We start from the raw sequence: 14165 nt of genomic DNA, 5'->3' as shown, positions 1-14165 counted from the left end.
CTGGATTCCATTTCAATTTATGGTCCTGGATATAAATTCATAACTTCATATACTACTCAATCTAGACACTAATGTCAGGGAAGGTTTGTATAAGGGAAAAATATAGTTTATGTAGTAACTACACTTATTTATAACTTATTCATGTGCTGTTATTATTCAGTGAGAAAACCCACTTTCCTTTAGGCCACCTGGTTCTGCTCTCTTTCTTTGCATGCATTCTCTGTTCTGTCCTTCAGCTTTCTTTCCTTGCAGCAACTTGCAATTCTCATCCCTTGAAGGCTTCACTTCCATCCCTTTTCCCATTAGCTGTTAAGAGTTGACAACAATAAAATTAACAGAGGACAGGAACATTCACACCTCAGTCACTGCTTCAGACTCTCACATACACTGATATTTGGCTTACACTCTGTAGTCTAAGGTGGCACAAGTACTCCTGTTCTTTTTGCAGATACAGACTACCACGGCTGCTACTCTGAACTCTGTAGTAGTGCACCCTCACCTCGTAAGTGCCATCTCATTTCTGACTGAAGTGGCCTTGTCTCTAATGCCCCCCTACTGAGCTCTTCCTTTGACCTGCAGTGGTTTCTCCCAGCCTACTTCTTCCCCCAAATCCCCTCTTGATGTTCAGTGGTTTGGCTCTCCAGCCATGTCACATAAAAGTCTAAACCTCTTCCAGGCTACCACAAACAAATCAAATAAAAATCAAAAGAAGTCTTCAAACTAATATCCTTCCATCCCTCTGAAGCTTCATTGTAGTTCCCTTATTGACTTTACCTCAGGGCTTCCCCCGCAGGAACCTAACCTGCTCCTATGTTCTTCCTCCATTGTTTCCTAGCTATTAAACCCTTTCCCAGGGCTTCTCTCTGCTAGAGAGACCTGTCTCCTCTGCAGGTACTCTCCAACCAAGCTTCCTCTTGCCTCCTGGCCAAAGGAAGCAGACCTATTAATTACCCCCCAGGTGCAAAGCATGACTAATTGGGGTTCTTTCTCTTGCCTTGCAGCTGGTGGGGGTTAAGCCCCATCAGACACTCCAAGGTCTATGAAGGTCTGTCATGCCACTTACATTCATTACATGGTCTAGATCCTACCTCCAGGCGATGTTTGTCATTCTAGGTCTAGATCTTTTCTTCACCTATGTTTTGGTTGATAGAAAAAGGAGTAATAACTTTTGAACTACGGGACTAAACGACACCAATTTTCTGTTAGGCTTTTACTAGATCATCAAGTATCAGAGGGGTAGCCGTGTTAGTCTGGTTCTGTAGAAGCAGCAAAGAATCCTGTGGCACCTTATAGACTAACAGATGTTTTTGCAGCATGAGCTTTCGTGGGTGAATACCCACTTCTTCGGATGCAAGCTAGATCATCAGTTTACCATGCTGAAAATCATGCGTGGGGATTGTTTAATGTGTAGAATTAAACAAAAAATTCAGTTTAAATTAATGCGCCTAAATGAAACATGTTGTAATAGTTTCTGCTTCCCTGCTTTTTCATTTAAATATTTAAATTTAAAAGAGTTTGAGAAGAAAACCCCCATACCTACAAGTTTAATTGGTGCCAAAGCTGGCTGCAAATAAAATATTGGTATATTAAAGTACACACACGTTGCAGGAAAACCTAATTAAAATTTAGACACATATGTAAGGAAGTATTGGAGTAGATATGCATCAGGCTGGTCCAACTACATATAATGAATGAGCGTTAGAGCAAATATAGTAATTTTTTGCTTTATATATAGAAATTCATTGTATAACTCAAAATGAGAATTATTTTTCTTCTAAAGTGTTTTCATTGAATTGTTATATTTGATATAACCATTTCATTTAGGCAGTAGACAGTTCACCAGTATGCTTACCATTAGTCAACTTGAGTTGATACATGCTTAGTTTGTAAAAACTAAAGACTACATAAGTGAAGTAGAATAATCATCATCATATTAAAAGTGAGATTTCAACTAAATCACAGCTAATATAAATATCATAGTTCTTGTATCATTTAATGTTTGACTGACCTTAGCAGTACCATATGGCCTTTGCATGTAACTTGCTCCAACTAGCATCGAAAGTTGCATTCAAAAGTAGTATGTTTGAACAAATAAATTCAGTTCTGATATTTCATTATGAAACACTACATATAAACTACTGTAGTGAAGTAGGAGACATACCATAAATGCTGAAGTGTAACTTTGGCATTCCTGCTTCCCAGGATAGCAGGCACAGGTAGAAAGCACTTCAGATATATGTTGCTGGTTAGCAACCGATCTTCTTTATGTACTTTCTTCTAGGCAACTATGCAAAGGATTTAATTTCTGTGATAGAAGCAGCCAGCTGCAGGATGAACTAGAAAGAAAAAAATTACAGTCCAGAATAACTGCATCCATGAACACTGACTCCTCCTCTCCAAATTTGTATCCATTTTCATCAGCACAGTTTATTGGAAGTTCACATGATAAATACTACTTGCTACATACTATCTGAAGCACACAGTGGTGACCATCTCGCTGAAAAACAAGATGGTGACTACATCAGAACAGGAAACACGTGAACCTGATTTAGAGCCTAATCCTAATTCTGCGGGATGCTGATTACCATCAGCTTCTACAGGTTTAAAAGGATTAAAAATTAATATATTTAATTTTTATCTATATTCTACATCAGTGGTTCTCAAACTGTCGGTCAGGACCCCAAAGTGGGTCGCGACCCCTTTTTAATGGGGTTGCCAGGGCTGGCATTAAGACTTTGTGAGTCCCAAGGCCGAAGCCCTGCCACCCAGGGCCAAAGCTGAAGTCTGAGGGCTTCAGCTCTGGGTGGCGGGGCTCAGGTTACGGGCCCCCTGCATGGGGGAGGGGGGAAGGGTTGGGTTTTGGCTTTGCCTCCTAGGGCTCAGGCTTCTTTCCCCCATCCTGGGGTCGTGTAGTAATGTTTGCTGTCAGAAGGGGGTCATGGAGCAATGAAGCCTGAGAACCCCTGTTCTACACCACTTTAGATTTAAAAATAATTGAGAGAGACAAGGGTGGGTGCAGTAATATCTTTTATTGGACAAACTTCTGCTGGTTAAAGAGACAAGCTCTTGAGCACCACGGAGCTCTTCAGGTCTTCTTCAGCTCTCTGGTGCTCAAAAGCTTGTCTCATCTCACTCGTATTGTTTTTCCTCTCATCCTGGGGCCAACATGGCTGCAACACTGAATATTAACAATAATTGTTTCATTAATTTTTCTCTATTTTGCATTTTTTTAAAAACAAACTGCAGTTTTCTCATAAAATAGACTATTCAGTTTCCAGTCAATTCTACATTTATATTGTGCACAAGCACAATGGGTTGCACCTACCAATAGGGGCATGTTTGTTAGTAGGGTGGGAAAAACTGGGTCCACTAGAATTTAAAAGAAGACATTTCTATTGAACTTTGGTTTTGTAAAAACTAATTTCCACATCCCCATCAGTAGTGTTAGGTGGCAGTGTTCTAATGGAGGGAGGAAAATGGACAGGGCCTTCCTTTGACATCATCCCAGCTGGTGAGGTTGCTGGGTAGAGCATGCTGTTTCCTTAATACTTCCATTCCCAGTTTGATTCTTAATTAAGTATCTCATTATTCAGTATAATTCAGTTTTATACATCACAATAAATTGTTAAAATGTGAATTTCTGGAACTGTGTGCCTAAGGAAATGAGTATCTTTCTTTTGAACTAAACAGGAAAGGTGAAAGATTCCACACACTAGCTGAAAATACTCTTTGGAAAAAATACATATAGTGAGATGCCAGGTTATGTGCCTTGAAACAAGACAGATCAGTAACAGTTTTTGGTATCTGTATTACACATACACATCAAATATAATTCTGGTTTTAACAATATTTCAGTTGACATTTCATACAGATTCACAAGTAATAACAACACCCTTCTTATATTCAGAATTTTTATCTTTATCCAGGATTCTACCCGATATTTTGAGATTGGTTTTTGCAATAGAAGCAGAAATATATTTAATTAAATACAATTCCAGTTTCTTTACATATTCCAAACTAGAAACTTTTAGCTACAAAGCTGCAGAGTTATTTGTAATTATCCCATATTAAGTTTATTATATATGCGACAGTTTCTCTCAATGTTGTGGCTGTTTTATGTCACACTGCTGGTGCAAAAGCAGTTCAAAAGCAGCCTGAAAGCCAGTGAGGCCAGCCATGGAAAGATCACTTCAGTTTGATATACAGGATCCTGCACCATCTTTACTCCTGATCGCTAGCGTAGGGAACGTGGCCAGGGAAAAGGGACTTGGCTACAAGCTCTCTGCACCCTGGTGATCCCCAGCTACTGTACTGGACCATATGGCAGTTGGCAGCCAGCACAAGTTACAGCAACCTGAAAGCTGCTCTAATATATGCTACGAGACCAAGAGAGCACAAAGCACATTTTGTCAACATCTAAGGATCCGGGCCAGAAAGTGCAGAGTAAAGAGAGTAGCTACTTAAACCACTTACAATCTAGCATATGGTGACAATAGTGCTTGTAGTCTGCATTAGCAACTACTGTCAAGAAGTCACAAATGCAGGTGCCAGCACATTAAGATGCTACAGATTATTCCATATTTTTATATATATAAAAATAAAATGTTTTAATCTGTTTTCCTTTAAAAAATGAATTGTGGAAGAGCACATTAATAAAAAAAATCTTAGCTCTCTTTTGTTTTTGGACTATAATGCAACATTAAACTTAACACTTTCAGCTTTGGAGCCTTAAGTATCAGAACCTGGAACTCTGTAATCTAAAATGTTATTTTGAAAGCTAAACATTTATTCTATTATGTGTATCACTCAGATGCTGAAATACTCTATTCTTATAAAGTACCATAAAAAGAGTCTTTGGGGATTCTCTCAAAGGGATACCCACGAAAAAGTTTTTCCTTAAACTTTTTATTCTGAATTCAAGACAAGACTACACAAAAGATTCCCTGAACTGAGCACCAGTGTGAACAGATGCACACACTTACCAAAACTCATATATAAAGTCCTCTCCCAAACCAAAGGTTGGCTTTTTGAAAGAAAAGACTGAGACTGATTTAATTGAGAAACAACATGTCTTTAGGTTTTATCATACAGCCTTACTTTAAAATATAGTTAAAATGCTACATTTGAACCAAGAATGATACTAATTTATTCATAACTGCATTGTTTTAAAAACCTAGAAATATGAGTTTTAAACCAATTAATTAACCTGAAAAAACTGTCATTACTTTTAGAATATACCAAATAGTGATCTCACACTAGTGATTTCAAATGTCAACCTCAGTGATAATGTATTTACATATTTTAAGCCAACACCAATTAGCATTGAGTTTTTCATGTTATTTTCACCTGTCCAAACGGTGACTGCATTTACTCCATTATGTTTCAATACAAAATGACTGCTTACATACACAAACACAATTTTAGGGCGTAGTTAAATATTTTGTAAAGTTTTTTTTTTTCTTTTTTTTTTTTTGCGGGTGTATCACATAATAAGTTGAAAGACGTGTATACCTTGGCTGAAACACTTCCTAGACATAAAGCACATTGCAGAGTTTGTACTGAACATTTCATATAATAAGGCTTAAAGACAAACTCATCTAATAACTCCATATACCACATATCACATAATATCTGTGGCAAATGTACAGTATTTTATAAATAAATTTTATCCAAATATTGCAGAAAAAAACGTTGGGGTACATTATATATAAATACAGAGACAGCTGAGCTGTGATTTTTAATTTAGGTATATATAGTGTAATATGCTCACCAGTTCTTTTCCTAAAATTTTTTTTTAATCTCCCTGAGTCCATTCCATATTTAGCAACACAGTTACATTTTCAGATGTTTGCTCAAAAATAGCAATGACAGCACTGGAGGGGGAAAAAAGGCAAGGTGCACTCAATTTAGTTTTTTTTAAGCTTATTGTACTTTTTCTTCCAAAAGCCCATTGGCCATGATGTGTCCATGACCATTTATGCAATCACTGACATGCCTTAGTGAATCGGCTCCAAGGTAGGCCATTAAAAGTTCAGTGCGACGCATTAGCAATTGCATAAGATCTTCAGCTAAATTTTCCATAGTTGAATATCGCACCTTTTCAAAGTCAAAAATGTCTTTGAGGAAGTAAAGAACTTGATCCTAGTGGATAAAAAAGAAAGACCTGTATTTACTTATAGAAATGTATAGAGTTTTGTTAAATATTACTTATACAATGTTATATATTTTTCCTCATTTACACGTAATCTTTCCGAAGCACACATAAAATATGCACACAGATTTATTGGGCAATTTCTTACCGTGTCTAACTACCAACATTCATTTACTAACTCTCTTGACTGTTTGAAAAAAAAACATTAAAAATAGACACTGTCAGGTAGGTTTATGCTCCAAAACCAACCTAATATGAATAGAAATGTTCATGATTAATATTTTTCTTAAGAAGTTGCACTGAGCTGAAGTGTTGGAAATAAAAGACAAGAAAACTTCAAGCACTTTGCTAGTGCATGGAAGAACAAGAAAGGGAACAGACTATAAATAAGTAAAATTGACCAATCTAGTTTCACTGTTCGTACATAATGAAATGCAAAAATTAGACCAACGCCATAAACAGTGAATTGCAAATTCTAGCCCTAATGTTGCAAACACTTATGTATACTAGTAGTCTCATGACTTCAGCTGGATTACTCATGTACAAAGTGTCAAACAGGCTCAGAAGTGTTTTCAAGACTGGGGAGCCTATGTTCTGAAAATTCTTAGTGTGTTGTTAACTTACAGCAGGGGTGGGGAACCTCCGGCTTGCTTTTTAATTTAATCCGGCCCACAGCAAGTCGCCATGCTGCGGGGTGGAAAGCCCAAGCCTCGGCACCCCACACACCCTCTGCGGGGCTGTGTGTGGCCCGCGACTGAGCCTGTACTCCTACCCGCATCCCAACCTACTGCCCCAGTTTCAAAACCGCCCCAAACACACCCTAACTCCCTCCCAGAGCCTGCACCCCCACCCCAACCCCCTGCCCCAGGTCGGAACCCCCTCCTGCACCTTAATGCCCGCCCAGATCCCACACCAACCCCTCGCCCCAGCCCTGAGCCTCCTCATGCACCCTCAGCCAGAACCCTCACCTCCTCCCACACCCCAACCTGGACCCTGCTCCTGCACCCTGAACCTCTCATTTCTGGCCCCACCCCAGAGCCTAGGGGAAGCCCTGAGCCTCTGCACCTTCCTCCCTGTCCCACAGGGCTGCATGTGGCCCATGACTGACTTTTCTGGGATCAATGGCCCCTGATAGAAAAAAAGGTTCCCCACCCCTGATTTACAGTATAATTAGCAACATAGGTAGGGATTGTTTTTGTAGTATGGGGCAAATTAATCCCTGTTATTTGTGGTACTGGGCTACATTAATCTCTGGTATAACAACTGAAAATAATCAGGATGAATATTGCCTAGCAAAGATTTTTTTATATAAATTATTTTTATCGTAATGGTGTCCCTTTAAGTAAGATCCTCCTATCTGATAGGTGCTTTTTTATGTTAGATAAATTATCATTACAAAAAGGATCCATACCTTAAAGAAGCAGCATAAATCATAAAGAGAGTTTCTAGGTCCCAAAAAGCCCCATGCCAAAACAGGACTGACATGCTCACAAATGGCATAGAAGTGTGCAAAAAACCCATCAGGTACCTGGTGATGTAAGAAGTAGAGAAAGAAGTTATTTTTCTCAGTATAAATCCCTATTATATCAAGTTAAGGCATTACAGACGCTCCCCGACTTACGCAAGTGTTTCATTCCGGAATGCCTTTTGTGATTCGAATTTTGTGTTAGTTGGAAACGTATACCCGACAATTATGCAAAAAAAAAAAAGAAAAAGGAAAGAAAACAATCTATTTCTAGCTTACGGAACTTTTTCTGTAAGTCAGTCAGTCTCTGGTAATTAGCCAAACTACTCATTTAAATTACATTAAGTATCAGAGGGGTAGCCGTGTTTGCTGCTTTTACAGATCCAGACTAAGAGTCTTGTGGCACCTTACAGACTAACAGACGTTTTGGAGCATGAGCTTTCGTGGGTGAAAGCTCGTGCTCCAAAACGTCTGTTAGTCTATAAGGTGCCACAAGACTCTTTGCTGCTTTTAAATTACATTGTATATCAAGTAAGTGGAAGGATTGTTAAAAGTTTTCAACTTCGGCAGTATTTTAGAATATAAACATTTTGAAGGAATCTTGATGTAATATTGATATTCATACATTAATAATTTAAGGCTTGATGAGACCATCAAATCTAGTCCAGTGGTTCTCAATTTATTTATCACTGTGGGCCAGATATGCAGCTCTCTATGTTATGTGGGCCGCATCCACACAATGTATATATACTATCTGTATGGCCCTGAGGATGTCACATGGGCCATAGCTGTGTGCTCATTGTGTGGCAAGTGGCCTGCGGGTTGAGAACCACTGATCTAGTCTCATACTCCTATATAACACACATCATAGAATTTCATCTTGTTACATCAGGACTGTTTGATTAAATCATCTTTCTGAAAGGCATCCTGTCCACAGCTTCTTTCACTAACTTGTTCCAATGGTTAATCATTCATTGATAAAGTTAGATCTTGTGTCTAATTTGAGTATGGCTGGCTTTAACTTTCTTGTTATGACTTTCTCCACTAGATCAAAGAGCCCTTTAGTACCTGGTATTTTTTTTCCTTGGAAGGTACATACACATCATCATCACATCATCTCTTGGTCTTCTTTTTGATAAACTAAACAGAGGGTTGCCAGGGGCTTGAACACAGGACCCATGTTGGCAGTCAGGGCAGTATTAAGGTCCCACAAGGGAATCGTCTCTTTCACAGACAGTTGTAGACAAATCACTCCCATTAGGCATCTCACTACTATGGGGTTTGAGAAAACTGACTTCCCTTTGATGGGTGGATGAAATGCCAAGATCACTGCTAACCTTCAATGGACTGAGAGACAGACCAAAAGACTGAAAATGTAACAGGTACTCCACAATGTCCTGAATGTACGCCAGCATTGGCTGAATTCCCCAAGCAAGTAACAAACTGAAAATTGCTTACACTTGGCCAAATAAGTCTCACTAGTAGAAGGCTTCCTGTTGTTATACACCTGTCCAACAACTTCCAAACTTCATTCCTTCTGCTCATCTAGCCTTGCAAGCATCCATGCCACGAAATACAGTGTTGAGTGCTGGATGCAAAACATGACTATGGTGTTGAGTCAGTAGGTCAGGATGAAGAGAGAGAGATATGGGGGTCTGAACCAATAGACTGAGTAGGTCAGAGAACCAACATTGCCTCAACCAAGGTGCAGCAATGAGAATTAGTATGGCATGATCCCACTTCAGCTTGAGAATGACCTGTGGGATGATTAGCATCAGAGGGAAGGCACACATTCAATCCCCAGTTAAGGTGGAAGGCATTGGTTAAGGAGCCTGGACTGAGACCCGTCTGAGATTAAAATTGATGGCACTTCTTGCTGTCTCTCGTTGCAAACAGATCAATAGCTGAAACACCGTATTCTATGAAGATGGACTTCAGCACAGTGGACTTTAGAGAGCACTTGAGTCTAGGAGAAATTCCAGCTGAGGTGATCTGCCAAGTGATTCTGGACTCCAAAGAGACCTAGCAGACTCCAAAAGGGTTTCATTTATTTGGAGATCAACTCTCCCTGGAGCTGAGGGCTGAAGGATACCTGCAACTTATGTGTGTTCTCTTGTATGTACTTGGCCGGGATCCCAAGGTGTAAGATAATATGCCTGAGATGGTCCTAGTATGACCTGAAGTCCTCAAGCACTGATGAGGAAGAGTTTGGTATTGCAGAGTCATCCAGAGAGGAAGAAGAGTAGTGCAGGGCCAATAGAAGCTGTTGTAGGGGGCAGGTTCCTGCATGAGAGGGTCAGTCTGGACCAGCTCAGGAAGAATGACCTGTAACAGAGGTGGCTCAGGAATAGAGACTGCAGCTGGAATTGGCAAGCTTGCCCTGGACTATATCGAAGAGTGGGATCTTCTAGACTGGGTACATCCCAACAATTCCAAGGAGGTAACTGGGAATAGAGGTAAGGCAGTGGTGGCCAGTGGGTACTAGGCCAGGACCCTTATCCCTGCGGCAGGAATAGTGTCAATCCTGGTACCAATGATGGTCTGAGGTGCTTCGAAGGTGAAAGAGAAGAGGAAGACATCCCTGAACCAGATCTCAAGAAGCCCTGGGAGTCAGCTGGTGGGAATAGAGAAGCCTCTTCTGATGGAGCAAACAAACCATCAGCCTTGTCTGACATCTAATATGAAGAACTCATCAGTGTCAAGGATGAATGAGTGATCAACACCATTGGTATCAGGAGAGGCATCAACCATTAGCCAGCACTGGAGCAAATGAGGGTGCCAAAACCTTTGTCAGCACCAAATCCAACAAAGGGGTCCATAGTACAGACATCATCGGTGTCAAAGAAAGCCTCTGCACTGATGATTTTTTTGGTACTGCAAAAGATGTTGGCTGTGACTCTGCAGTCTGAGACCCGGACAGTGCATAATTCAGTACCAACAAGTGAGACAACTACATGACCTGAACAGACAACGGCAATGGTGCAGCAGAAGATGACGATGTAGAAGCCATGGCAACTGACAGGGGAATCAGGAACGGAAAGGCAAAGCAGGTCAGATGTTGCCGAATATGCCAATGGCATGAAGACTATCAGTGCCAATGCTGCCATCACTGGTATCGAACTCAACAGAAGCCCCATGGCCAGAAACAGAGTCAACAGTACAGAGTCCAAATGATCTTGGCATGATACCGGGAAGTGGTTAGATGGGCCAGCTCCATCATGCGTACCACAGGACTCACAGTGCAAGTCAGCACTCCTCTTAAACAATGAAGAGGAATCCCTCCAAGTCCTGGAACAAACCTGATTGGTCTTATGGGACCTCTTCCTCAGAAGAACCAAGGAAAGAGAAAGATCTCTCTTCCTGCCAGAGGGAGCACTAGATCTTAGGCCAGAAGCCACATTTCAGGTTGGCTCCAAAGGAGAGGACAGGGCCAGACAATCTGAATGCAGGTTCCCATTGCCAAAGTGGGCCTCCTGGTTTGCTCTAAGAGCTTCCATTTCAGATGCAAGTCTCTCACGATCTAAGTGCTCTTCTTAAATGACTAGCATATAGAGCACGCTTCCTTAATGTGCCCCTCTCCATGATTGTGGGGGGTCACTACTGGGGATAGTCAATGTTTAAATCCTAGTGATGGCATCGCCCAGGGCAACTATCTATCCTAACTACTATAACTAAATCTAAAAGGTACTACTAAGCTATAATAACTAGCAATGAATTATATACAATAAATTCCCAGAGAAACTGAGAAAAAAAACAACATGAGGTAAACCACCACAGAGAATGCACCAACTGTAGCTACAGGTGGTGAAAAGAATCTGAGGGGGGTTGGGGAGTGCTGCCCTTAGATAGTCTGGTGAGGGGCTAGTGCCACCGAGCACAAGCGCCATCCCTATTGGCTCTGCAAACATTTCCGGATTTAGTGTGCTGGGGGTGTGCACACCTAAGGGGAAGACAAGTCTGCAACCATTCAAAGAAGAACTATAATGATACAGTGATGTGACAACTAAAGATTCCTGTCACTTATTCAGACAGTATGATTTTTAAATGATCTTTTACAAAGAGTATCATTGCAAGTGAAGGCAACCTTCTGAAGAATGGATTTGTTAAGAATGGCCAACATGATTTGCCTGAGATCAGAAGTCAGTGGCAGAGAAAGGACACTCAGGGTGCTAGCTGAGATTCAGGACAACTAGATTAAATTCTTTTCTCTGCCACAGACTTCTTGCATAGTCTCTATGGCTCAACTCCCCCTGTGTAAAATTTGGGGATAATGGTACCTCCATACCTCACACAGGAATGCTGTGAGGATAAATACTTTGAATTCCTTAGCATTTAGATCAGGAGCAGGCAAACTTTTTGGACTGAGGGCTGCATTGGGTTTCGTAAATTGTTTGGAGGGCTGGTTAGGGGAGAGGGTTGTGGCCCCTCCCCCCTGGGACTCCTGCCCCATCCAACCTCCCCTGTTCCCTGACAGCCCCTCTGGGACCCCTGCCCCATCCACACACCCCTTCTCCCTGTCCCCTGACTACCCCCGGAGCCCCACCGCCCCACCCAACCCCTCCTCTCATTCCTGACGGCCCCCCTGGGACCCCTGTCCCATCAAACCACCTCTTCTCCCTGTCTCCTGCCGCCCCATTCAACCCCATCTCCTTCCTGATTGCTCCCCGGGACCCCTGCCCCCATTCTCCCCCCGACCACCATCCACACCCTCGCCCCCTGATCACCATCCCAAACTCCCCTGCCCTCTATCCAACCCCCCTGCTCCCTTACTGCGCTGCCTGGAACTGTGCCGCCACCACGCAGCACAGAGCACTGGGTCAGGCCGGGCTCTGTAGCTGCGCTGCTCCAGGAGCTCACAGCCCCACCGCCCAGAGCACTGCGCCAGCGGTGGAGTGAACTGAGGCTGCGGGGAAGGGAGAGGGGCTGGGGGCGAGCGTCCCGGGCCAGGAGCTCGGGGGCTGGGCAGGACGGTCCCACAGGCCGTAGTTTGCCCACCCCTGATTTAGATAATATGGTACTGGGGGCCATGTAAGTACTTCTATTCAGACAGGACTAGAGCCAGATCTTGACTCCAAATTCTGTGCTCTACCCACTAAAACATTCTGCCTCCCTTGTAAGTTTGTCTTCAAGCCTCAGGGCATGTCTACACTACTAACTTAAGCAGTCCTATGTTGGGTCAACTTATCACTACCCACATGTCCATACTACCCTCCTTCTGTCAGTCATGCGCCTCCTCACCATGAGCCCTTCCACCAACGTAAGAAGAACACTGTAGGTGACTGAGAGGCCCCCCCGGCCCAGCTTGAAGCTCTGCCAGGAGTCCAGGAGGCAAAACTGCTGCAAGTGGGGAGCCAGGCTCTTGGTGGGAACCCCAGGCAGCAGCCCAGCTCAAAGCTGGGAGCCCGGTGGGCAGCTGGACTCTAGCTGGAGCTCCCCCCTCCCTGGGATGACAGGCCAGGAGCCAATGTAAGTAACTGTATACTGTGTCGCCCTAACTAAACTGATATAAGCGCTATGCCTCTCGTGCAGGTGGAGTTATGATGTCAGTGTAGTAGGGCACTTACATCGGTGGGAGCAAGACTGTAGTGTGGACACTGACAAAGTTAGGTCGATGTAAACTCCTCATGTCACACATACACACCCACCCACCCCACAGAGTGTGAGGAGAGAGGAGAGAGAGAGAAGAGAGAGAGAGAGTGTCTCACACACACACACAGTCTTTCACACTCACCTCCCAACACATAACTTGTATTACTGTTATTACTTCTTAATACTTCCTGCAATGCACATATATTCTCTGCGCATATATTTTATTCTTTCGAAGTGCTGTTATTTTAGTTGTTTGACTAGTCTATGCATTTCATAATTTTTATTTCTCTCTTACGTTTAAATTTAATTCTTTGAGTTAAAATGCCTAACCTGTCGTGGCTGGAGTAATTATTCCTACGGTAACTTTAAAAAAATTATATCTAGGTTTTTTCTTTTTTACTTGTGGTGCACATCACCTTGATATTGGTGCACATAACAAAATTCATTCCACACATGGATGGAAAAGATTAGAGGGAACATTGCACATGAGTTGTCATCTTATCTTCCATGAATTCACATTAAAACATGTTAGACTTTACACATGTACACATTTAAGTGTCTGCAGGATCAGACACTTTGTAATTTATTTCTTTGATGGCACATAGCAGGACTTCAAACTCCGAGCATTCTAAGAGTTGGTCACTCAAGTTTGGTCAGAATCTCTGAATTATAAAATTAAACAGGCTTCAGATTAGATTTCAAGACAATTTACCTTCATTTGCTGCCTTTTTTGCTTCAGTACTGACCAGCAGCTTGAAGCCACAGCCTAAATATAAGAAGAAATTATTTACGTAACTTTTACACAAGAAAACTGACTATTTAAAAAAGCAGTAGACTATAGGATCTTGCATTTGATGACTAGTTATTTCCTTAATTTTAATGCTGTGATAGCATTAGTTCAAACATAAAATGTCATCTGTTGTGAATAGCTCATTTTACTATCAGTTCATATTTCTTATG

At 41.9% G+C, this 14165-nt stretch overlaps 1 protein-coding gene across 5 annotated transcripts in view; it reads right to left on the bottom strand.

Moving 5' to 3' along the window:
- Positions 1–2644: 2644 nt before the first annotated feature.
- MIGA1 (mitoguardin 1) overlaps positions 2645–14165 on the bottom strand; it is a 62438-nt gene continuing 50917 nt past the window's right edge. For all 5 annotated transcript variants that reach the window (XM_045026399.1, XM_045026398.1, XM_045026397.1 and 2 more), the window contains exons 14-16: positions 13918–13971; positions 7563–7679; positions 2645–6141 (exon numbers count right to left, since the gene is read on the bottom strand). In XM_045026399.1, the coding sequence (XP_044882334.1) occupies positions 5923–6141; positions 7563–7679; positions 13918–13971 (390 nt within the window). In that variant the 3' untranslated portion in view covers positions 2645–5922. The remainder of the gene's footprint in view (positions 6142–7562; positions 7680–13917; positions 13972–14165) is intronic.

This window comes from Mauremys mutica, chromosome 8 (assembly GCF_020497125.1).
Source record: "Mauremys mutica isolate MM-2020 ecotype Southern chromosome 8, ASM2049712v1, whole genome shotgun sequence".
NCBI lineage: Eukaryota > Metazoa > Chordata > Testudines > Geoemydidae > Mauremys > Mauremys mutica.
This window is presented reverse-complemented; position numbering and strand designations above follow the sequence as displayed.